At 37.2% G+C, this 26,402-nt stretch overlaps 1 protein-coding gene across 1 annotated transcript in view; it reads left to right on the top strand.

Annotated features, from left to right (window-relative positions):
* LOC132398145 (Krueppel-like factor 5) overlaps window positions 1–26,402 on the top strand; it is a 63,046-nt gene that overhangs the window by 21,823 nt on the left and 14,821 nt on the right. The window contains exons 2-4 of the mRNA XM_059977174.1: window positions 2,179–2,277; window positions 5,360–6,233; window positions 10,122–10,181. Of these exons, the coding sequence (XP_059833157.1) occupies window positions 2,179–2,277; window positions 5,360–6,233; window positions 10,122–10,181 (1,033 nt within the window). The remainder of the gene's footprint in view (window positions 1–2,178; window positions 2,278–5,359; window positions 6,234–10,121; window positions 10,182–26,402) is intronic.

The raw sequence follows: 26,402 nt of genomic DNA on the forward strand, positions 1-26,402 counted from the left end.
GGATACCTTCAGTAGTGGATTGATTAAAAATTACTGAGGATCAAAGGTACGTGCTAAATTTCCTTAACCTTCTGATGAAACAGTGGTACTGGAAAGCTTTCTTAGCCATATCATCTATGTGGTTAGACCTGGACAGGCTGTTGGTGACTCTGAGGAACTTGAAACTCACAACCCTCTTGACCTTAGCAACATTGATGTAAACAGGAGCATGTTCACTGCTCCCCTTCCTAATGTCAATGACCTATTCTTTTGCTTTGAGATTTTGAAAGATTATTGTCATGACACCATATTGCAAGGCTCTCAATCTGTACTCCAATTTACCATCATTTGAGATGGGGCCCACTGCGGTGGTATCATTGGTAGGTGTGTAGGTGGAATTGGACCAGAATCTGGCCATGCAGTTGTGCATGTATAGGCAGTAGGGGTTTGAGAACTTGGCCCTGTGCCGCATCAGCATTGAAGATCATCGTAGCCTTACTGATTGTCATCTGATGGTCAGGAAGTCCAGGATCTATTTGCAAAGGGATGTGTGGAGTTGCAGATTTGCTGTTTGAGTTGAGTTTGCTTGGGGATTACAATACTGAAGGCAGAGCTGTAGTCAATAAACAATAGTTTGACACAGGTCCCTTTACTGCCCAGGTGCTCCAGAGATGAGTGTAGAATCAGGGAGATAGCATCTGCCATAGACCTGTAGGGGAATGACAGTGAGCTGAGGTTGTCTGTTAATACTTGCTACCACCAACCACACAAACACTTCATGACAGTGATTGTCAGAATCGCTGAGCAGTAGCCACTAAGTCATGTACCTTATTTTTCTTAGATACTGGGGCGATCGCAGTCTTAAAGCAGACGGGAGTCTCAGATGAAGCAGGAGGAAGTTAAAAATGTCCACAATTATTCCCCCGCCCCACCCCAGCTGTTCTGTACAGAATCTAAGGACACAGTCAGGGAACTATCCGGACCAGTTGCTTTCCACGAGCTTACTCTCCGGTGACTGTTGGCAGTTGTCAGGGTGGGTAGCGACATTCCAATCCCCATCTGTTCAAAGTGTGCAGAATGCGTCATCACTGTTGTCAGTGTTGCTGCTGACTTCATTTTGTAGCTCATTGTCACAATTGATGGCTTGTCCGGGGTTATAAATTGGGCTGGTATTATTTGTGGCATCATTGATAGCTTTCTGGGCATCATATCTCAATTTCCTGTAAAGGTTAGGGTCACCTGAACACTGAGACCTGGACTTCAGTAGGGAGTGTATCTTCCAGTTTATCCTGTTTTACAGTTCAGGGTTGTACACAGTCTTAATGATTAATTCAAATTGTTTGAAAAAAATATTGTTACTAAAAAGATTGCAGCAACAATCATCCATTGTTCCAGATAACAGTTTCAATTGTGTCATCATATATCAATATGCGTGTCCTTTTATCCTTCAACCTACCTGCAAACTGTATTGATACTCCTGATACCGAAAGGAAGTCCTTCTGCATTAATCATTCTCCAAAGGCATGCATCATAGGAGACACAGGCTTAAGTTTTGAAATCCAATAGAGGCCAATGTCATTGGGACAGATTAAGTAGGTGACCTTATCATGTTTTTAAATCAAAAAGGATTTGGATTGAATAATAAATTGAGAAAGAAAATAGAATCAAATTGTGCATAGATAATACAGAAACTATTTCATCTTTCAAGGAAAAGTAGGGAAAAATTGAAAGAAATTGAGAGTTATAATTAGGAAAGCTGTGGGATTAATTTTGCATTGTTTAATCAAAAACAAACAGTGGCATAATCTGCTGAATTGTCTCCCTCTGTGTTGTAAGTGTATATGGTTCCATGGTAGAATCATCTGAGTTTGAAAGCAGGAATTTGGAAACATTAACTTCTAGAATAAAGCACACAGTATAGCAGTGAAAGTGGCCAGAGGTAGGGGGCAGTCATGTTAAAATGAAGTGCAGAATGTCTTCATTCAGGCTCCTACCTTGCTTCTTGGATAGAGGGAGGACAGTCTGTGAACTTGGAGCTACGTGTATCTATCATGGGGTACTGAGAGGTGAATAAGTACAAGGGAATAACTTTGATTGTTTGTATCTTTCCTCAGAGAGTAAAATCTTCAAAAAAAAAAAATTCTTTAACTCAGTAAGTAGAACATTTTTTAAATTTCCCTTCCGTTCTTTTCTCCCTAGACGAATATATTTCTAGGAGAAGATACTATTAAATCATCAGGTTTACTGAAGTCACATTTATTGCAACTGCTGCAAACAAATGCATCATCTCCAAGTCAAGTAAGTTCAAACCTTTTGTTTTATTTAAATTATAATTAGATACATTTAGTAAATACCTATGTTACAAAGATCTGACTCAATTTTTCAAATTATTATGACTAGGAATTCCTCTTGCTATGACCTAATGGTCCTTCAACAATTTATTCAGTGTTTGGGTCCAAGACAAAATAACATACATATGACCAAGCAGAATCAGAGGTGATAAATCCTATCACAAGAGAAAATCTGCAGATGCTGGAAATCCGAGCAACACACTCAGCATTTTGTGTGTATTACAGGGTTAATTGGTGTCATAAAATTTATTCTAGCAAATATCATTTGGACTTTTTGAATACTTTAATCTTTCTTGAAAAATAATGATTAATTTAAATCCAACTTCAGAATTAGACAACACAAGTTACTGTTGTAGCTTACTTTGCATAACAGCAAACGGTGTTGTAAATACTCTGAGATGAGAAAAGTATTTGTCAATGATGATAAAGATTTGTTGACTGTGTGCATATCTCTGCAGTTCCCGTGTTATTTTCCATTACATACCAATAGGAGCCATGTTCATGAACAGATGTCTGGGCTATTATGCTGTGTTACTATGTACTTAATGGTTTTTGTGATGTGTTAAGTACAGTTAGTGGTTGTTGACTGCAGCAAAGTGCAATTGTCCATTCATCTTGATCAGACTTCATCAGACTCTTTTTAACAGTTTATAAGTCTTCCATTTATTAGGTCCTCAGCAGATTAGAGATTATTTCAATTATTTGATCAGATTTCTCCCCATCTTTATTTTTCTGAAAATCCACCGGTATCAAATTGACTTTTCAGTTGTTTAAATCTTGTACAAACTGTTGACTCCAATAATTATGAAATACATTTTGGGATGCTTTCTCAATATAATGGACTACTACAATAGTTGAGTGGAAAATCAATTCTCATTCCATGTTGTCAGTGCAGCTTTTTACTTAATACAGTATAATATTTATGCAGTTCATCTCGATTTTTCTATGTTTACAAGCTGTATGTCCAACAAATGGATCAGATGCAGTTTTGCTAAATAATCCAGTTCATAATAAAGAGAATTATAGGGGCTGTAAGCTGGTCAATAATATGTTCCAGTTTCTCATTCCCAGGGTAGGTATTGGCCTGTAATATTCGGTGACATTGAATATTTTAAGTGTTAAAATATTAAAAGCTTGGTTAAAACTTATTCACTACTTTCAGATTTTAAGATAGTGGATAAAGTTTAACTGGACATTTTAATATTTTAAGTCATACCGTTCACTGAATAGCCTCTAAGTCATTTAAAAAAATACTATATATGTGGATTGATATGATACAATAAAACATTGTTAGATTTTAAAGCAATAGAAATGTTTTGATTTTTATATTAAAGAGCTCGCTTTAAACTTAAGATAGAAATGTCACTGTCCCAATCTTTATGTTGCCTCTGCAGTGCAGTTCTCTCTGGGTCAGTGTACTTCTATTGCAGAAGCCACACTTGTCTCAGATTAGGCTCAGGCAGAAGGGCTGAGTGAAACTGCCATCAAGTTTGCCTCAAGAAATTATTAATGAATATCACACAGCAAAAGTTGGAAAACGATTGCAAACTGCACTGCATTTGATTTCTTTAGTAATGTCAGTGTGCAGCTAAATCTGGATTTAAGCATGAGGCAGAATATATATTACGTAAAAAGTAACCATTTCCTTTCTATGTTTTCTATATTCCTTTCTATTTCTAACAGTCTGAGGTGTTAGGACACATTTTTTTGCTTGTGGGAAAGCGTTCAACTTGCTCAATTGCTTTTATTCAATAGAGCAAGCTTATTATTTATAGAGGTATTTGTGGTATGGCACAGTAACTATGGGCTCCTGGTACGACCACCAGCTGACCTTAAACTCCCTTCCATTGAGTTGTTAGTTAAGCTTGGCAAAACTGAATGAGATCCAAGAAATATAACACTGAAATCCTTGAATTACTCCCAATGTACAGAAGCTATTAAAATAAAGCATAGCTGTCAAACCAAGACTGTCTATGCTTTTGAAATATGAAGTAGCACTGATTAGAAAAATATCTAATATTTCCCTTACTGAAACCACAATCCTGAATTAGTCAAACAATGCACGAAGTAAGAATTCCAGCAGCAGGCTTTGGCTGCGGAAGTTAAAGTGCAATCCTAATTTTATGAGTAGAACTATATATACTGTATATATACTGCCATTTAACTATGAAAATACATGTATCCAATAAGCAATTTCTTTTCATGGTATCATGCAGCAGTATACTTAACAACAGTATCTCTTGTATTACTTTAATCCTTATGTTCAGCTTTCTCAGGTTGAGACTGACAGTATAAATAATGTAGAAGTGTCTGAGGATGCTTATATTGAGAAATTCAGTGCTGGTAATTTTGCTACCAATTTACTGGATGGGCCATTTTCAGCCTGTGTCTTGCCATTTGTGCACTCAGTGCTCCTCTTACTGATCGTATGATATTGCAGCACTGATTGTTATCAGAATAAAATTACAATTTTGTCAAACTACCTGTTGTAATGCTGCTAGCAGCTTGGTGGCAAGTTATTTTTCTACAGTTTTGGTTAATACATTCCACAGAGCACTTCACGCTGTTTAAGGGGAAAAGAAAATCTTCACAAGTATACAGAAGAGCAGTTTAAAAGTAAAGAACATCATTGAGAGATCATTTTAATGACTGAAATTTTATTATTAGGGAAGTTCCTGTTTTACCTTCTGTGTCTGCTCACTGTGGTTGGTGTGTTGAATAATGTATTCTGTAAGTTCATAAGTATTGATCGACTTTTCTTACTGGAAAACCTGAGGTATATCATTCACTTGTTATGTAGCTTGTCTAGAGCTTTAAAATGCCATGACGAGATAATTTATCATTTCTTCTTTGGAAAATTTTTAAATGTTTAAAGATTTTCAGCATTGAGAGCTGTTTAATATTAAAGTAAAATTGCAACTTAAAACTTTTGAGCTTTGACATCACAGAATTAAAAAGTTTATCACAATAGGCATCCGTGCTTGTTTACCAATGTACTCAAAACAAACACCTGTATTTTTTTTTAAAAGGTAAAATCAGAAATGGACAAGTATCTGGCCCCGCTAATTCCACCAGCTCCAACAATTCTGGACCAGAAGAAATACCGAAGGGAGAGTGCCTCAGTAGTAGACGAGTTTTTTGAGGAGCAAATTACATCTCCATACAGCTTGAATATCAACCTAATTCTGCCTGATATCACACACCTGAGAACAGGTCTTTACAGATCTACAAAGCCAGCCCTCCCACAAGTAAAGACGGAGCAAGACACTAATTTTACCCAGTCGTGCACATCCAGCACGATAAATGCCCTGCCTGAGTTCACCAGTGTGTTCAGTGTGCCACACTCAGTTCCTGTGAATAATATTTTCATCAAGCAAGAGGCCCCTTCCCCAGATCTACCGCTCCCTGTCAGTTCACAGCAACCCCAGATGTACCAAATGCCAATGAACACAGATGTTGTCAATATGCCTTTGAGCTCCACACAGTCACTCAGCAACACTACAGTTATTCACAGTCGTAACAATGTCACCATGTCAACAGGCATGGGTAGACCAAACAATCCATGTTCCCAATCTTCAGTTAAACATTTTCAAACTGTTGTATCCACACCAAATGGCTATGTTGTGCCAGCCCAATTTTATCAGCAGCAGAATTCATACTTACCACCCTCACCACCTAACTCCCAGCCTGGTAGCCCAGAAAACCAGCCCGAACTGATCAATACACTCTCGCCTCCTCCATCATATGCTGCATCAGTGGCATCAAAGATCGTCCATCATTCGCAGATCCACAATCTTCCACCCACTTTGCAGACATGTCAACCTAGCTTCCAGCAAACGAAATATAGTCGACGTAACAACCCTGAGTTGGAGAAGCGACGCATTCATCACTGTGATTTCCCAGGTGCTTGTCAATGTTAGAGTTTCTTTTGGTATGATGTATAGGAGAATGGATATTATGATTTAAATATATTGCAATTTAATTTATTTTCTCTTTTCCCACCTTGACTAGAGGCACTAATTCAAGCTGAGGTGTGTTTTGTATCTTGCCCAAGTAGCCATTCATATATAAGTATATCAATACAGCTTGCTATAGACTGTTCCATCCTTTAAATCGATTCTGCCATTTAACAAGGTTCTGGCTGATATGTCACCTAACTCCATCTAACACCTTAGCCATATATCCCCAACATCCTTTTTACATATAAGCTTTTTCCTAGCTTCACTCTCGAATGCCTTGGCCATAAGTTTTAGACTTTGCACCTTGATCATGGACTCCTCAAGCAGAAGAAATAATCTTTTTCCAGTTGTCTTATTAATTTGTATTTATAGTTCAAAAACATCACTCATATCATCCTTTAAACTTCTAAATTCCAAAACAACTCTGGTTTCTCTAATATCTCCTCATACTTTAAGCTTTGGAATCTCAATGTCTTTCCAGTATATCCATTTTGCATTCATTCCATGTTTGATACATCCTTCCCAAGTTGTGATGCTCGGAAATGGTATATTGGATTCCAGATATAACCTGACCAGGGTTTTATACAACTTTGGCATAACATTAGATTTTCAAGTATTATATTTCAGTTTCTATTACTTTGCTTCTTCTTTTAATAGTATTTTTTTTAAATCTTTTGCTCCCAGGTTAACTGTTTTAACAGAAAAATTAGTCATTCAGTATAATATCCATAAATCATTAATAAAAATAGTATGTAGCCAAGGCCCCAGTACAAATCCTTGTTGGATATCATCAATCACATTCTGCCAATTAGACAATCTGCTCTCATTCTCTTTCCAATGTCTTTCAATTTCTTTATTATATTAATAATCTACCATTCTTTTTAATTCTGAGTTTGAAATTTAGTAAACATTAAGAACATGTAAAAGTTTTTTTCACATAAAATAAACCCCACAGCATGTTCTTGTCATCTTTCAAAGATACTGATGACTTCCTAATTTGAATTAGGAATTCATTGAACCGGCTTTCAAGGAGCTTACATTCTTATTAGCCTCTTTTTCCTACTATAATCATGAAATAATAATGTTTATTTTGATATCCCTTGAGTTCCTTTTCAAGCTTAATTTTATATCTTTCATGATCTGTTTTGTCACCTTGCTATTAAGTATTGGTTTGAATTGCCAGGTCCTGTGTTAATTTTTGCATTTTTCTACTTGGTTTACAGTTTCCCCTAACTTAGCTATGATGACTAGCTTGGACAGCTAAAGCTCGCACCCCTTAGATATAAACATTTTGTAGCTTAAAGGGACTTGTATTGTCCAAAGCTTTCTTAATATTGGAATCCAGCTATGTGGCCTACTCTGCTATATTCCCATCTGTTTTACAAATATAAAATATATTCAGAAATTCATTGTAGTTTTTGGGCTAGTTAACCACGGAAGTAACAACAAAATCCAATTCATTGCATTAAACAAAATTAACTCTTAAAACACTAACCAGCAAACAACCTTTTTCTAGCTACTCAAGATACCAATCAATAAACTTAAGTCATTACAAAGTCACCATCAACATTGAACTGTGACGCAGTGCCACATTTTGAGATTTCCCCTCTTGTTACAGCTCACTCTCACTGCTGTCACTGACTTCCTTTGTTCAATTTTCTCACACTGTTTCCACCAGATTCATCTTTTCCCATTGAAAGTTGGTCAATGTTCTATTGTAGAAAAGAATACGGTGCACACTAGACCTGTTGTCATTACACTTATCAGGAGTGGAGAGTAGGTTAGGAATGTGATATGATATTCTTATTCCTTTTCCAGGGACCTGTCTACATAGAGGTCAGTTTCAGTAACCATAATGCTTGCGTCATGTAGCTGAATCTCCTTGCTGTGTCAAGGGCTTTAATCATGAACCATCTTACGTCAAGTTTTGCAGTGATAGTTGTGACTGTGTAAATGACGAGAGCTTATCTGCTTATCAATGCACATAGTCTGCAATTCTCTTTTGAAACAATTTGATGAACCATTCTAAAGAATCGAGTTAATCCAGTTTTTTTTTGTCCTTAAGTCTTGGCTACATAAGAATGTTAGAAAATAGGAACCTAAGTAGGCTACTTAGCTAATTAAGCCTGCCTCCCCAGTCTTCAACTGTTCCCCCGCCAGATCTCCATTGCCCTCAATACCCCAAAGTATTTACCCCCACTTTCAATATTTCTAATGATCTAGCATGGTCTAATGATCAATGGTCTGGGCAGAGAATTCCAGAAATTCTCTGAGAAGAAATTTCTATTTACCTTTGTTTCGAATGATCACTGTTTTACATTGAAACGATGTCCCCTCATTCAAAATTTTACCACTAGCAAAGATATTTCAACATCCATTCTGTCCTGTCCCCCTAGGATGATATATGTTTCAATAAGATTACTCTTTACTCTTCAAAGAATACAGACATAACCTGTTTAGCCTTTCTTGGATGGGATAAGCCTCTCTTCCCGGAATTAGCAGATGAATCGCTTGACTTTCTCCATTGCTACTATATCCTTTCTTTGGTAAGGGGGGTAAAAACTGTACATAGTACTTTTGCAAGGCTTCTCCATACAGTTGTAACAAAACTTGCTTATTTCTAAACTCTAAACCTTTTGAAATATAGATCAACCTATCATTTGCCCTCTTAACTACTTGCTGCACCATCCTGCTAACTTTTTGTGATGCATGCTCAAAAATACCCAGATCCCTCTATATTTCATTCATTTGCAATTTTTTTCTATTAGATAATAATCAGCCTTTTGATTCTTCTTGCAGAAGTGCATAACTTCATATTTTCCCACTGTAAACTAAATTTAACAGATCTTCACTGGCCCACTCAGTCTATCTACATCCTACTGCTGAGTCTCAATGTCCCCATCACTAACTGTGGACAACTAAATGGACAGTTCTATTGCTATGTCATTCTGCAACAGTAACAAGTGTTGGCATAGTTCAATAATGTTATTTGTCATAAAAAGCCAATTATGTCAGTCGCCAATTGCCTTGCTGTGTTTGGAGTGTCGGGTTCCTTGCAGATGAACTATTGTTTATAGGGGAAAAGTATATAACAATCTGAGGTGAGTTTTTGAATGTGTTTATGTACTGGCCTGTTGGGACTTTGGTAGAAGAGCTGTAGAAACTCAAAAAAAAAATTGGCATCCATGTAAGTTTCAATGCTTTCACAGTTCTTGTATTGAAGTCTCTGGCAAGCACATGCTAAGGTCCTGGCAGATTCGCCTTCTGTATTGTTGCTATAAACATATGTAGCGTTTGTTCGAAGAAGCTGGATAGGTTAGAGAAGATTTAGGTCAGAAACAGTTTGTTAAAAACAGGTATGATACTTTTTTGCAGCATATTGTCACATGTGTATTATTGTTTGGAGTAGCTTGTGATAATCAACTGCCAACCTAATCTGTTGCCTTAAGTCTGTTGGTTTACATGGTAACTCCAGGTATCTGCAGTAATTTGTAAACAGCAGTTATCAGAAAGTACCTGGAATTACTTATCAATTTTATGGTGTTATTCTATGACTCACCACATTTAAAAACAAAATGTTTTAGATCTGCAAGCAAATATGACTGCAACATTCCATATATAATAAAAAAAATTGAATGACACTACCTCAGATCTTTACAGAGACTATTTTAAAAATCTCAAAATCTTCATTCTCAGCACCTCTGTTTTGAGGTTACTTATCCAACGCGGACATCAGTAAATTTAGCAGATTATTCTCTGCATCCAGAAGGGAATCTAAAATGGTCAAAATACTTTTCAAAATAAAGTGTCCTATTTATGTTTTGTTTTGCAGGCTGCACTAAAGTTTACACCAAGAGTTCTCATTTGAAAGCCCACCAAAGAACCCACACAGGTATTCTTTTATGCTTAGCTATCATATCACAGTATCCACAATTAATATATTTATTCCAATGAAATTCATGTACGGTTGATGCAATGAATTACATTGAGCCACTCAATTTTTAAGAATATGATAACTAAGTTAGATCAACTCTTAGCACTTAACAAGATTCCTCCTTGCTATATCTGAGAAGTGAAAATCACCATTTTAATTGCTAGGCGCTTTAGCATCCAGCACTTTTATTTAATACTTCCATGTGAATATATACATGTAAGAAACATTTTCTGTGAAGCAAAATAACACGTTATGGCATGCTGTAGCAGATTTTGTCATAAATTTGAGGGTCTTGTCTGCTATTAGCTTCAATTCTTTAATCCAGTATATATCTTTTAACTTTTTTTTGGCTGATTGTTTATTGCATGATAAAAGAATAAGAGTACAAATACTCAATTCCAATTTCTCTTTAAAACTGAGTTTCCTCAGGTATACAGTACAAACAAACACTGGATATCAAATTTAGCTGTTTGGATCTACATAATTTTCTGCCCTTTTTAGTCATAGTATGATGGCTCTTGGTCATTTTGTTAGACTGCTAAGAAAGTGTAGTCAGTTCTGATTACTTTACAGCTGCTACTTGCTGACCACAGTAAAGAAGTGTGTCTCCTGTTACAGCAATGATTCAACAACAGAAAAAAGTCATCATATCAGAAAGCAAAAGAAATAATCTATAAAAACAGATTTTATAACTGATTTTGGAACTAGTTCTGAATCCTGTCAAATACATGCTTGTTGTAAACATAGTATTAAATATTGCCTGCTGAAAAATTCCAAAATGGTTTTTACCATCAGCCAGAAATCGAGATTCATCACCAAACTCAACTAGGTTGTTTGGAAATACAATTCACATTCTTGACAAAGGAACTCCATTCATAGTGTACTTGAATTATTTTTTTAATCTTTTTGTTTATAATTCCACCTTGATTATTAAGCAAGAAATAAAATGGTGAACTTATTGTTTGTTTCATATTCTCTAATTATAAATTGTTCATTTAGAAAATTAGCATTCTTTGAAGACTGCAGAATACTTAGCGAATTGCCCTAAATGATTTTGTGTTTCCAGTTTAGAACATTAAAACAACTAGTACTACTTTATTCATTCTCAGATTTGGAATCTGAAGCAAAGTACATTAGCACTTAATATTCCATTGCATTTGTTTTATTGAAATATAGCTTTGATTTTGATTGAAACTGTATATAAATTCTTTGCCTAATAGATATTAACACTCACCAGTAGGAAATTACCTACCAAGTTACAAGCACTTAATTATTTGAAAAATTCACTCTGTTATTTTAATAAAAGGATTAACCCATTTATTTTAATCTTGCCTTTGTTTCCCCACTACAAACCTTTTAAACCATATTGTAACAATCTTTCAGTGTTATATCTTTTTAGAAACCAAGGGGAACTCTGCCAGTGGCTCAGCAGATTTGCTAAACAAATGGCATTTGGGTGGTGGATCCAGCTATCATATTGCTTTTAACAGATTGAGTGAAATACTTAGCAATGTAATTCTAATTCTGGACAAGTTATTTGTCTTTTGCATGTTTTTTTCTTTTTATTTTTGAATTATTTTCCTGGGTTCAACTCTTCTTTCCTCAGCTTTCTTTTCTCATGAAAGGTCCAAGCCTAACGTTAACTAATAACTCATCAGATTTATCTAAGTTTCTTTCTTTTTTTCTTTTCTGTCCAGTTCTGCTGATGTTCAGAATTATTTGTCCTGCCCCTTTACCTGAGCTTTAGAATTGAAAGCTGAGAGAGTAAATAATGAAATGCTAAGGAAATGGGTGTCAGAAAATAAACTTACTGTTTATACCCCTATCAATATTACAGTAAACATAAGGATATCCAGTACTACAAATTAGAATTTGTTTTACTGTCCTTATTTAAAACAGGGTCAGACCTTCAATGGTCAAGGCAAGAAGGCATTCTTTTCATTGTTATACAAGCCAAAAGCCAGTTCCGGCTATGTCAAAAGGTTATTCATAAAGCATATTTGTAACTTCACAGTATTGTACAGAAGTGTTTTCATTAGCATTAAAGCATGACACACAATCCTTTGACTGCATCCACCCTCAAAGTCTTCACATGTCCCAGCCTGCTTTTCTCTGTTAGATAAACGAGGCCACCCACACACACACCATTCAAATTCTAACAAGCATGACAGACACAAGTAGATCCCAGAGAGGAAAAAAAAACACGTTCAACTCAATTTCAATGTCAAAAAATAAAATCATAATATGTAATTGCAATCGGGCTTCAAAATAACTTTGTGGAAACAAAAGCTGCATAAAACATCAAAATATTAAAGACTTTCTTAAGAAATGAGTGCATAATGGAGACTACTGAACTCTGGATAATTAGAAATTTCAATTGCCAGCTAAATGGAAAAATGGTGAAAAGTTCTGTAGGGATATGCAAAAAGAACATGCTAAATGTTTATGGACCTGATAATTCTCTTGTGTTGTACAATGTATGTCCTCATGCTTGCTGCAAAAATGCTAAGGGCAAGGGATGCAAGCTTACTGGAAAAACAATTTTGTTACATTTGCCATTCTCAATTTGAGTTTATTGTGGTTCTACACATGTAATGTACTAATGTTTGGAAGAGTGGAATATTTGCAGCAGTATTCAGTACATGCCTCAGTGCCACTTTAGAAAATTCTCTTACTATTATGAATGATATGGGCACTAATACAGAAGCATGCTTCTGTATAACTGCTATTATGATGATTAAAGGGAATATGGCTGAGTATATCTCTGCTCAGAGAGACCAGAATTTGAAACTACAGTTGGATAAGTATCCTTTTGATTCACTCATATACTTTTCACATTGCCTCTTCATTTCCCATGCCTCAAACCAACCCTTTACTCTCAAATTCCAACCCTTACTCTCCTACGTTTCAGTCCTCAACCACTTTTCACTGAAACGATATACTTTTCCCATTGGAATCCCTGTACCATGAACAAACTCCCACCCCACTTGCACCCAGCTGTTTTCCATTGTGGTCCACAGTGATGGTACACTCGGGGAATGGTCTATGCACATAGTAAGCATGAAGGCATGTTCTATTGCTTTGATACCTTGGGCCTCAGGAGCAGATGGATATATTGTAGCAACAGACCCTCACATGTAACATATGTTGGTCACTAAGCCCCATACAATTAATGCATCTTTCCAGGAGCAAAAGAATTTCTAGAATCATGACTTTGCCAATTGGAACATGTGATGTTGCTAGCCAATTCACTTTGCTGCAATGCAACATTGTCTGTTATAACCAGTTGCAGGAATGATCAGAATCGGGTTTATTATCATTGCCCTATCTCGTGGAATTTGTTGCTTTGTGGCAGCAGTGCAAGACATAAAAAAATTTCTATAAGTTGCACTAAATAGGTAAATAGTGCAAAAGAAGAGTAGTAAGGTAGTGTTCATGCATTCATGAATTGTTCAGAAATCTGATGACAGAAGAGAAGAAGCTGGTCCTAGAGTGATGATTGTGGGTCCTCAGGATCCTGCATCATCTCCCTGGTGGTAGTAATGAGAAGAGACTAATTTCCGGATGGTGGGGATCCTTCGTGAGGCACTACCTTTTGAAGATGTGCTGATGATGGGGAGGGTTGTGTCCATAATGGAACTGGCTATATCTACAATCCTCTGTAGCCTTTTTCAATCCTGTGCATTTGCGCCTCCATAGTGATGCAACCAGCGACGATATTCTCTATGGTACATCGGTAGAAATTGCAATTACAGTTGAAATCAAATTATTTTTGATCTTTAGTGATGTCAGCTGAGTAAATTAAAAATCAAAACGTTCATTTATGTAACTTTGTATTTTTAATAGATCTGTGGAGTTCATGGGGTAAAGAAATATGATAGGGCTGCATTCTAATTGCGATATGCGAGTAATTCATGCCAGATTGTCCTGACAGAAGTTAAGCACAATTTTGAAATTGAGCTCCAAGATCATAAAAGGAACATTCATTCAGCAATAGTTGCTCTGTTTATCACATTGCCCAATATATCCACATGATGTCATTCTAGTCACTGGTACCTGCTGAAGCTTGCTGTACTCTTAAAGCATTGTTCTGCCCAAAGGACTCAGAAGAAACATTTAACAGGCCAGCATATAGTAAGTGCTGAAGATCATACTCATGATTTAAACACGGAAAATGCAAGTGGCAATAGGTCATTCTGCTTCTCATGCATGTTTCCTCATTCAGTAAGATCATGGCTGGTCATTTTCCATATCACTTGATCACCTTAATGTCTAAATATAAATGCTCTCTTTTGACCATACACTCAGAAAATGATTCTCCAAAGTTCTCTTAGCTAGAGAAGTTCGAAGATTCAACTTTCTCAAGGTGAAGAATTTTTTGCTCAAAGCAAGTTTTGAATCAACAGCAGATTTGGATATATTGCACTTATCAAAATCATTGATGTAGATTCTGAACAACTGGAAATTTTGAACGATCACACTGGTATCCATTGGTCAGTCTTCTACTTAAATGCCCTTCTTATTCCAATGTATAGTTTCCTGAATATTAAGCAATCCCCACACCTCACCAATCTCCACAAATATGTTAACTTCAATTTGGTTCAATAATCTTCTGTGGCAACTTATTGAGGTTCTTACAGTACAAATACACCACATCCACTGGTCAGCTTTTATCCTGTAATTTATGAGTTTTAATAAACAGCTTTATCAAACGTAACTTCTCTTTCATAAATCTGTTGATGCTGAAAGTCATATTATCATTCTAAGTGCCACTTTACAAACTCTTTAATAATAGTCTCCAGCATTTTCTGTACTTGTCATGTGAGTTTCTTCCTTTCTTCCTTTGTTTCATAAGTGTTGAAGTTTAATGCTTGCCTTACAATCTGTGGGATCATTCTAAAATGAAGCTTTCACTGTTGCTACTCAAAGCCCTAGGATTAAGATCATCAGATTCTGGGGACGCAGCACCTTCAATCCTGTTAATTTATTGAAAAGTAATTCTTTAACTAATCCTTAGGGTATTGGTATGCCTGCCTAAATACCCATGTAAACAGTAGAAAAACATCTTTCCCAAGCTTGTACAGAGTATTACATGAAGCTCAAATCCCACCCTCTTAGCATAAATGTGGGAGCTATATCCACCCACACTCCACATCTGGTGATGGAAGCTTCAGCTCCAATAAACCACAAAAAGTGTGTGGGAGTGTGCAAGTTCCGATGATGCAATCTGATTTTTAGCATGGAATCTTAGCTTTCTACTATCCAAGTTCAATGTTGCAAAGGGTTTTGAAAATGTTTCTGCAATCTGGCAGTGTGATTTCCAACAGACTAGTTGGTGACAAGTGGGGTGCCACAGGGCTCGGTATTGGGACCACAGCTGTTTACGATTTACGTCAATGATTTGGATGAAGGCATTGAGAATAACATCAGCAAGTTTGCTGATGATACTAAGCTGGGTGGCAGTGTGACATGTGATGAGGATGTTAGGAGAATTCAGGGTGACTTGGATAGGCTGGGTGAGTGCGCAGATACTTGGCAAATGACATTTAATGTGAATAAGTGTGATGTTATCCACTTTGGGAGTAAGAACAGAAAGGCAGATTATTATCTGAATGGTGTAGAGTTAGGTAAGGGAGAAATACAAAGAAATCTAGGAGTCCTTGTTCATCAGTCACTGAAGGTGAATGAGCAAGTGCAGCAGGCAGTGAAGAAGGCTAATGGAATGTTGGCCTTTATTATAAAGGGAATTGAGTGCAAGAGCAAGGAAATCCTCTTGCATTTGTACAGAGCCCTGGTGAGACCACACCTGGAGTATTGTGTACAGTTTTGGTCTCCAGGGTTAAGGAAGGACATCCTGGCTGTAGAGGAAGTGCAGCGTAGATGCACGAGGTTAATTCCTGGGATGTCTGGACTGTCTTACACAGAGAGGTTAGAGACTGGGCATGTACGTGATGGAATTAAGGAGATTGAGAGGGGATCTGATTGAAACATACAAGATTATTAAGGGATTGGACAAGATAAAGGCAGGAAATATGTTCCAGATGCTGGGAGAGCATGGTTTGAGAATAAGAGGTAGGTCATTTAGGCCAGAATTAAGGAAAAACTTCTTCTCCCAGAGAGTTGTGGGGGTCTGGAATGCACTGCCTCGGAAGGTAGTGGAGGCCAGTTCTCTGAATGCTTTCAAGAAGGAGCTAGATAGGTATCTTATGGATAGGGGAATCAAGGGATATGGTGACAAGGTAGGAACCGGGTATTGATGGTAGATGATCAGCCATGATCTCAGAATGGTGGTGCAGGCTCGAAGGGCCAAATGGTCTACTTCTGCACCTATTGTCTATTTGCAGATTGGGATTCACTGCCAGAGTAGTTCTTGGATCATCACCATTAAAATCCCACTCTGCCACCTAACTAATGTCCTTACAATTGGTCGAATGATCTGCAACATGATGGTTCAGTCTGAACCTGACTGCCAAGGCCTAGGCTGCTTAGGACTGACGTCTGAAGTCTCTTTCAGTGCAATATGAGGAGCAGTTCATCAGATTGGCGGCAGCCATACTGCCCAGGAACATAAAAACAGAAGTCATTAAGCTCATTATTTGTTCTTGATTTTTTTTTTGGTTATGTTTTGTGAGTCAGTGTTTTATGATGTTCACTAGTTGGAATTAAGAAGAGTGTGATGAGCTACCTTGTTGTGCTGTAGGTCTCGTGGTGAAATGTACAATACTTTGTGGATTCTCACCAGGTAACAAGGAATGAAAATGCAGATACTTTTCTAAGTCAGGAAGAGATGAACGAGAGATAAAGTTGGCACAAATGATGGGGTGCCCTTGTATTTCTTGCCCTTTTCCTATTGGTGTAGACCATGGATTTTCAGTAGCCAGAAGAGCTTGCTGTATATTAGCTGTGCTGGGTAGAATGAGTGTGCATAATGAGGATGCCAGTAAAGGAGATACTTTTTTCCTGGATAACATCTTCATTGATGTTCAAGGTGCATGTGTACAATGGATTAGAAGCAGTCTATTAAGTTTGTCAGATAACACATCATATTAAAAGTGTGTATTTGTGAATTATAAGTGAAATTCCAAGCAAACTGTCACCTAATGTCTCTAATGAAACAGCGGTCTTGCAGAATAGTGTAACAAACCCTCTCTCTTCAGACTGCTTGCTGTGTGTTACACTAAATGCAGACAAAACAATCAAATTAAAAATCAAAGCAAAACCAGATTAACCATGATATTTTCCTGCCAGCTATCACATTTCTCTAGTCGGCCGAACATGTAGCATTAAACCAGCAGGTACAACGAATAAGCTCACCCACCTGGTCAATTTCCTTTCCTTGTATCTTGATCATGAATGTACTACAATCATTTCAGACATTTTTTTTAGGTCTCAGGGTATAAATGGTATCTGCAAAGCGATACTTATTCCTCCTTCCTAGACGTTCTAATTTGAAATGGTATGTTGGTGATAATGAGATGTTTTGAATCCTATCTGTCCATTTGCTGAAGCTAATCCCACAGTTTTGTTAACCAGAGCGTTCCAGGATTTTTGAGAAACAATGAAGATTGCACTCTAAACATTTAGCAGTGAAATCTAGACAAATGCAGCATTTCAATCAGGTTGACGTATTCGTTCTTTCACCACTGTCCATCAGTTCAAATAACTGAAGTGAGGACAAAAAGAGAAACAGTTTTGGCTCTGTTTATACCAACAGAAAACTGCCTTGGCTTTGATAAGTCAGAATGCATTTGTGGCATACACATAAAGCTGCATTCTATTTTCTGCATCTGATGAAAGTGCATGACCAGTGTCGGGTTTCAATTTTAATCTTGGAGTAATAATCAGGTCTGATGCCAATATCTCATGCCACAGAAAATAAGCTGGAAGGTTTCACTGCAAAAGGACCAGCGGTTTAGTTTAATTAATACAGAAAATACCACCTGACAATCAGACCAGAACTCACTTCAGAGTGCTGTTGAAATTTGTTTCAGAAACCTGCTAAACCAGATTTCAGTTTGCCTCATTCATGTTATTTCAGGCAGTGCTGAATTGTCAGTGAACTGTTGACACTAAGGTAACAGAAACGGCTGAGCTTTGTGGAAACCCCAACTCACCTGGGAACAGAGGCACTGATTACCTCACATTTTATTGTTTTTACCTGTCTCAGTGTGCTGCATTCTTCTTAAACCGGCATAGTCTAAACTGAAATGTTTGTTGAAAAAAAAATGATCTCGAGCAGTAGACAATCTAATAAATGATACATTGGGTAAAATTTATTTTCACTGTACCTATATTCCAGTCTGACAATTTCTCAAATAAATTACAAATTTTAGGAAAGCAGCATTACAGCAAACATGGAAAAATGCCTTTTCTTTCTATTTGGAGTGCGGAGTTCAAGAAAAAGCAAATCCCTCTTTGGAAACTTTAGATGTGCACAATTTCCATTGATCACACAGTGTTCTGTTTGTTGTAAAACACAGTGAAATGAGAGATTTTAATGGGAAGAATTTCCCACAGTTAACCCTCAATATGAACTTTGAGAACAAAACTTACAAATGTGAGTTTATACCTTTGAAATTGTGAAGTCACCTCGCATAACAGCCCACTGATAAATGAAGATCAAACAGAAACAGTGTATTGGAAGCATGCAAAAGTTCAGTCAGCATCTGTGGTGAAAACAGATGCACTTTTATTTCCTTTTGACAGAAATGAAAACTAAAATGTCGAGCAAGTTAAGGGACAACATATAAACTGAAAAGAAGAGTCTAAAGTGAAGAGTGTAATTTCTTGTCTTGAAACAGAAACAGTAAGGACTAAAGAACAAAAAAACAAAGGAAGGCTTAGTTAAAGAAACCTTCAACTTCTGCCAACTTTTATACAATGAGAACTTTATTCATACTGCCCAGTTTGCTTTGCATTGAAGAGAAAGGAAATGTATTAACTCCATCAACATCTGATTCACAAATAGTTATTGATCAGGACTACAAGAAAGTGCTTACATTGGCAATGATCAGGAGTAAAGATATTAGGTAGACATTTGAAGGAAAATCATTCTGTTCATCCTTTTCTCTTTTGGTGATTTCAGTTTTAAATCAATTGAAAATTATTTTGATGAAATCATGAGAGTATAAATGTTAATTTAAGATTTGTTTTAACCTTTAAGCTTTGAGACTAATTGAGAAAACGAAGAATAAATTTGTTTGAAGTTGTCATAAAGTCACAGAGCACTACAGCACAGAGAAACTTTTTGGCCTGTCTAGTCTTGACAAACTCTTATTCTGCCTAGTCCCATCAACCTGTAACAGGTCCCTTTATACCTCCTCCCATCATGTACTTATCCAAACTTCTCTTAAATTTCACAATCAAACCTGCATCCAGTGTGTGGACTGGTAGCTCATTCCACACTAACCTGTGAGTGAAGAAGTTCCCATAACGTTCCCCTTAAACATTTTATCTTTCACCTTTAACCTATGGCCTCTAGTTTTAGTTTCACCTTACTGCCGCGGAAAAAAGCCTGCTTGCATTTACCCTGTCTATACCATTATAATATTGTATATCTCTATCAAATTTCAAAGTATATACAGTATATATGTCACCATATACAACCCTGAGATTGGTTTTCTTGTGGTAATACTCAATAAATCCAAGAACCAAAATAGAATCATTGAAAGATCGCACCCAAAAGGACAGACAACCAATATGCAAAAGACAACAAGCTGCACAAATAAAAACAAAAATAGAAAAAAATAATAAATAAATAAGCAATAAATATAGAGAACATGAGATGAAAAAACCTTGAAAGTGAGTCCATAGGTTGTGGGCACAGTTCAGTAATGGGACAAGTGAAATTATCCCCACTGATTCAAGAGCCTGATGGCTGAGGGGTAATAACTGTTCCTGAACTTGATGGTGTGGGTCCTGAGGCTCCTGTACCTTCTTCCTGATAGCAGTAGCAAGAAGAGAGTATGATCTGGGTGGTGTCGGTCTCTGATGATGGATGCTGCTTTCCTGTGACAGTGCTCTATATAGATGTGCTCAATGGTGGGGAGGGCTTTACCCGTGATGGACTGGGCTATATCCATTACTTTTTGTCAGAATTTCCATTCAACGGCATTGGTGTTTCCATAGAAGGCTGTGATGCTGCCAGTCAATATACTCTCCACCGTTCACCTATAGAAGTCTATCAAAATTTTAAATGAATCTTCACAAAATGCTAAGGATCTCTCTTTGTACTCCTACACCCTAGAAAATGAGGTCCTAGTTTATTCAATCTTTCCCTATAACTCAGGTCCCCAACTCCTGGCAACTTCCTTATAAATTTTCTCAGTATTCTTTCAATATTATTGACAACTTTACCATAGGTAGGATGCCAGAACTGCACACAGTACTCCAAAGAAGGCCTCACCAATGTCTTGTACAACTTCAGTATAACATTCCAACTCCAGAAGAAGGACTATGTGCCAAATGTACCCTTTATGATCCCATCTACCTGTGAAGCCACTTTTAAGGAATTATGGATCTGTACCCCCAGATCTCTTTGTTCTACTGCACTCTTCAGTGCCCATTGTGTAAGTCCTACCCTGGTTGATCCTTTGGGTGCTGAAAGGATCCTGGTAGGTTTGTTTTTCAAACTGATGTGCATTGTGGAACATATATTTTCTCTGCATACTCTTCTTGCTGAAAGTCTACAAAGCACTAGCTGACATGCAACAACATAACGTTGCAAGATTTTTCAGCGACTGAGGGAGATGGAGCAGAGGTTCAGAGATACGGTGGTGAGAATCCTGGCAGGGAAAGGTCCAGAGGAAAAAGAATGGGTTTTCTTACAGGCTATATATGTGGATGAAAAGTTATTGCCTTCTCCTGTAACAAGAGGTGCTTCCCTCACTGGCTTCGTGACTTTGACTGTGGAATGATTGTTGGTGCCAGACCAACAATCTGAGTATCTCAGAAACTGCTGATCTCCTGGGATTTTAACACCCAGTGGTCTCTAGAGTGTTCAGAGAATGGTGTGGAAAACAAAAAAAAAATCCAGTGAGTGGTGGGAGTTCTGTGGGCAAAAATGCATTGTTAATGAGAGAGCTCAGAGGAGAATGGCCAAACTGGTTCAAGCTGACAGGAAGATGACAGTAACTCAAATAACCATGCATTACAACAGCGGTGTGCAAAAGAGCATCTCTGAATACACAACATGTCGGACCCTGAAGTGGATGGGCTTACAGCAGCAGAATACCACAATCATATGCTCAGTCTACACTCTGTTAAGTACTTCCTGTACCTAATAAAATGGCCACTGAGTGTATGGTCCACAATAAATATTGACTTAGATATTCTCCAGTTACCCAATTATTCAATGTATTATTACTTAAATATGTGCAGGATGGCCCATGGCTTGATACAAATGCTAAAGAAAATGTATTACATGGGATAAGTTGAAAATATCACTTTAAATCAAAATGTATTTAGTATATAACACTTCAAACTTAGTGAAATAAAAGTTATGTATTATAGCTCTAAGTGTTATGTTGGTCTCTGAAACTTGACAACACCTTCATTGGAATTTTGACTGTCATTATAATTGGTCCATGTCCTGCAACTTTAAACAACATAGGAGAATTGGAGAGATTTCCCAAGTATATGCATGCCATGAGCTTAACAAGAAATGCGTGAATGAACTTGGAAATTTTCCCAGTTGTTTGGAATTTGAATTCCAGGTGAAAGGATATTGCCACATTTTGTTTGTCTAATGATTGTCGATACACATGTAGTATTTGAAATGCAGATGTAAAGGATTAACAGAATTCTGGGCTCAGGAATTATTGTATTTATGAATAGTGAATTAATTCAATATCAGAAGAACCATTAATTGTGCAGGGTTACAACCAAAATTCCAAAGGTTTTTGGAGGGTGCACAGCTAGAGTTAACTATGATGATGAGTTATTATCAACAGAGCTATGAAAAGAAACAATATCTAATTAGTCCAAAGAAATCCCAAATGAATGGTGGTTGGTAATGGTTCTGTAAGCACCTAATGAAGCTTTAATGAAGCCTCCATAAGTAAGCGAGCAGCTCTTAATCACATTGATGGAGCATGATCCGAAGGGACAATAAAGGAATCTCTCTTTCTGCCATACCTTTTCCCCTTAGATTGTACTGCATAATTATCCCGTAGTCCAATCCAATAAAATTAACTTGTGCAACAATATTGATTTCAAAGTGTTCAACTACAATTACAAAATTATTTTGTCCTACACGGCTTTTAGAGTTACTTCAAATGTTATCAAAGACTAAAAGAGACTGCACGGTGGCAATGGCCATTTGATCCTTCAGTAAAAACATCATCTGCCCAAATGAGAATGAAAAATATGCTGCAGCTACCCTTTTGCTGAGGCCTGGTTCAAGAAGTCATTCGGCAGGATTTAGGATAAGACACCTTAATATTGGGAAGGATAGAGCCAGAGTCAGAACTTGGTATTTGGCAGGATTGGGATCAAGAGGCTGGTAGTCATGCTTTGTGTTATATTCACTTACGTGCCTTGCAAGTTACCTCCTGGAAATAAATGGGTTAATTCAATAGCAATGCTATTGGAACAAGAGCATTCTTGTTCAGTTTAATGCCATGAAATCAACCTTTCTACTCCCTATAATTAAACAGTCACATCTCCACAGCAGGGATTTTATAGCCAGTAAGTCCTCATTGAATTTAATAGGTGCTGCCCCTCCTGTTCATGCAGCAAAGTCACTGGTTAGAAGTCAAAGGATGTCTATGACTTTTTAAGAGGAATGACAAACTTATGGCCCCAAGCTTTGGCAATCAGATATGTGTTTGTTTACAAATTATGCACAATTTAATAGAGAAAAAAAATAGTTCTTGAGGCACAGATCTATCTGATCCATGAAGAGAAATGTTTGGAGTAACTTAACCATTGGATCCCACCTAAATATTTCAACAACAGTAAACATCTTGAAACTACAATCTATAAATCTTAATTGTTTGCAGAATTACTATCACTAGGAGGGTACGATTTATCAGGATTTGTGTAGGACTTTCTTTAGTACAGATATATATTTAGAGAACATTTTACATTTATATTTAAACAGTAGGGCTGCTGCTACGGTTCCAAAATAACAACACACTTTACACATGTAACTCAAGTTGGACAAATCAAAAAGTTTTAAAGAAACTTACGAAATAATTGATTAATTGATAAGGAAATAACAGCTAATAGATTTGATATTAATGGCAGCGTTGTGAAATGAATGAAGGAATGTGGAGGAGCTGAATCAAGCTCAATCCCCATTGCCAAAGTGGGAGGGTTGAGATTTAGCAGGGACTAGACAGTCAATAGGCTTCAGCCATAAAGTGCCAGAAAACCCGCTCAGCCTTTAACAGCCTCTTCTCAAAACTCCAGAAGATGCTTAGTTCAAAGTTTTTAAGTGTTGTTTATACTGAAAGATATTTAAAACAATCAAATTGCAATCATCTATTTTAAAATTAATTATGCAAAAATAAACTGAATAAAAATGTGTTAAAACACTAAGAAATTATTTAAAACATTTAAACAATAAGAATACAAGTAAATAACTTTATTCTTTTCTCCTCATCTTCATTTGGCGAGTACCCTTTAAAATGAATGGAGATTTTGATTCTCTGCTAGATCTGGATTGTATAAGATTGAAGAGGCAGTTTCTCCAGCATAATGCTGGGAATCTCAGAAGGATCAGGCTTTTCCTTTGGATTCTATATGAAGCCCAGCAACAGGTTGATGATAAATGTGCTAGTTTCTGCCACTCAGCACTAGTCAGACATACATTAGGCCCCATGTAAGTCCAGCATTTACTTATTGGGTTGCAGCTGAACATTAACGGTTCTTTTCAAATTCATTGGCCTCAGCAGCTTTGTTTGTCTTGGTGCTTATGAAGGTGGGTCCCCTCAACCAGTGTGTTGGTTATTTGCATCGCAGATATTGCTGGCACTTCATATGACAGATATTAAATCTGCTCTGGCAAACCACAGTGAGAGATTTGTGGTGTCCTATACAACCTAGAACTGTTACATTCACAGCTGGGGGAAGTCAGAAAGTGAAAGTCTATAAACAGCTTTCAATTAAATTGCAGAGTTCGCTCTAACAATCTGGATCTCACATCACCAAATTGTAAGAGGATTCAGAATTTAAAGATATCTATCTGTGAGTTTTCTAATAATTAGAAGGTTATTGTATTTTAACAATTTAATTTTTCTTAGAGCATCTTTTTCTGGGATTCTTCTGTAAATATTAGGGACTGTTAATGTATTGTTAGATAAATCAGCATATGCATTGCTGAAGTGATGTCTCACAGGAACTAACTACTACTCTGAAGTGCCCAGTTCAAGCACTCATGCTAGTTTGACAAGCTATCGAAATTAGTTGCAAGCCTGACAAACGGAAAGAAAAAACAAGTTTATTTTTCCCTCATTCCATACTTACTTATCCAGTTTTGTTTGCTTTAATTGCTGATAAGCTTTAAGTGTTGGGCAATGCTGATCCATACAGGCCAGTGTGTAGCACCTGAGTTTTGTGAAGGGCTTATCTCTGATGGTTTAATGGCTGATGTAGTCACGCTTTGATAACATGTTGCTGAAGTATTAAAGACTTATTTATACCTCAACAACACATTCTGATTGTCAAAAAAATACAATTTGGAGGGCAGCCTTTGCTAACTTCGAGGGCTATACTTTATGACACACCTGCTGCTAAACTCAAGAATCAATTTGTCTTTAATTATTGTCTTCTCATACTCACGCTGAACAACATTGTCTTAAGTATCAGTAACCCTTCTAAGTTTTATATAACAGTCATGTGTCACCATGACTAGTGAAAGTTGAAATTAAAGATATGACATCTCAAGATCCACTTGTCCATAGCCATCATTTTCCAACACAGCATAACTTGATTAAAATTAAAATAGAACAAGTGGCTAAAAGCTCCTTCCCAGTTGCAAGCATAGTCACATTTGTCCAATCAACTCTGCCTGCAAAATTCATTCCATTAGTTAGTAAAGCCACTGCCTCACTGCCCAGTGACCTCTGATGCTGACTGACTGGAGATTCTCACTGGAGCCACTTGAGTTTCTGTCAGGTGCTTCAGCTTGCTCCTGCTTCAACAGAGAGATGGATTGGCAGGTTAATTGACCACTGTCATTTACTCATCATGTGTTGATCAGTGGTCAAATCTGGGGGAAGGTGAAGAAAATAAAATGGAATGTGTATAGGATTAATGGATTAAATCATGGCTTTGATACGCTAAGTGGACTGTTTCCTTGATTATTAACTCTATAAATAGAACCTATTTGAATCCACTGATATGATTCTAGATTTTCTTTAATACTGAAGACACAGGATAAATATTTGTACATTAATCCTTGTCTGAGAATATTTGTATACAGTTCCCACCACCAGTTCATGGAAGTCAAACAACTTGTGCTATTCTAGGGCTGGTACTTGGCTTTCTGTTCTGTATGGTTAACATATGAAATTTTGTTCCTGTCAGTGTGAAAGGCAAGGATAACAGTTTTAGGGAACTTGGTTTTCAAGAGATATTGAGGCTCTGATTAAGAAAAAGGCAGGTGTATAGCAGGTATAGGCTGGCAAGGATAGACAAATGAAGTTCTTGAGGAGCGTAAGAAATGCAAGGGAACACTTAAGAGGGAAATCATGAAGCTAAAAGAAGGCATGAGGTTTCTCTGTCAGGCAGAGTGAAGGAGAACTCTAAGGGCCTCTCCAGAGCAAAAGGATAGTAAGGGATAAGACTGGTCCTCCAAAACATCAGAGTGGTAACCTACGTATGGAGTGAAAAGGGATAGGGAAGACCTTAAATAGATTATTTGCATCTGTATTTACTCAGGAGATGGACACTGAGTCTATATTTGTGAGAGAATGCAGCAGTTAGGTTATGCACCCTGTACAGATTACAGAGGAGGTGTTTGCTGCCTTGAAGCAAATCAGGGTGGATAAATCCCCAGGGCCTGACAAGGTGTTCCCTCGGACCCTGTGGGAGGCAGATGCAGAAATTGTCGCAAAGAAAGCTTTTGACAGATTGGCCTTCATAAGTTAATGCATTGAACAGGGGAGGGATGTTATGTTGAAGTTGAATAAGATGTTGGCGAGGCCTAATTTGGAGCATTGTTTGCAATTTTGG

The sequence above is a fragment of the Hypanus sabinus genome, chromosome 8 (genome assembly GCF_030144855.1).
Source record: "Hypanus sabinus isolate sHypSab1 chromosome 8, sHypSab1.hap1, whole genome shotgun sequence".
NCBI classification, from domain to species: domain Eukaryota; kingdom Metazoa; phylum Chordata; class Chondrichthyes; order Myliobatiformes; family Dasyatidae; genus Hypanus; species Hypanus sabinus.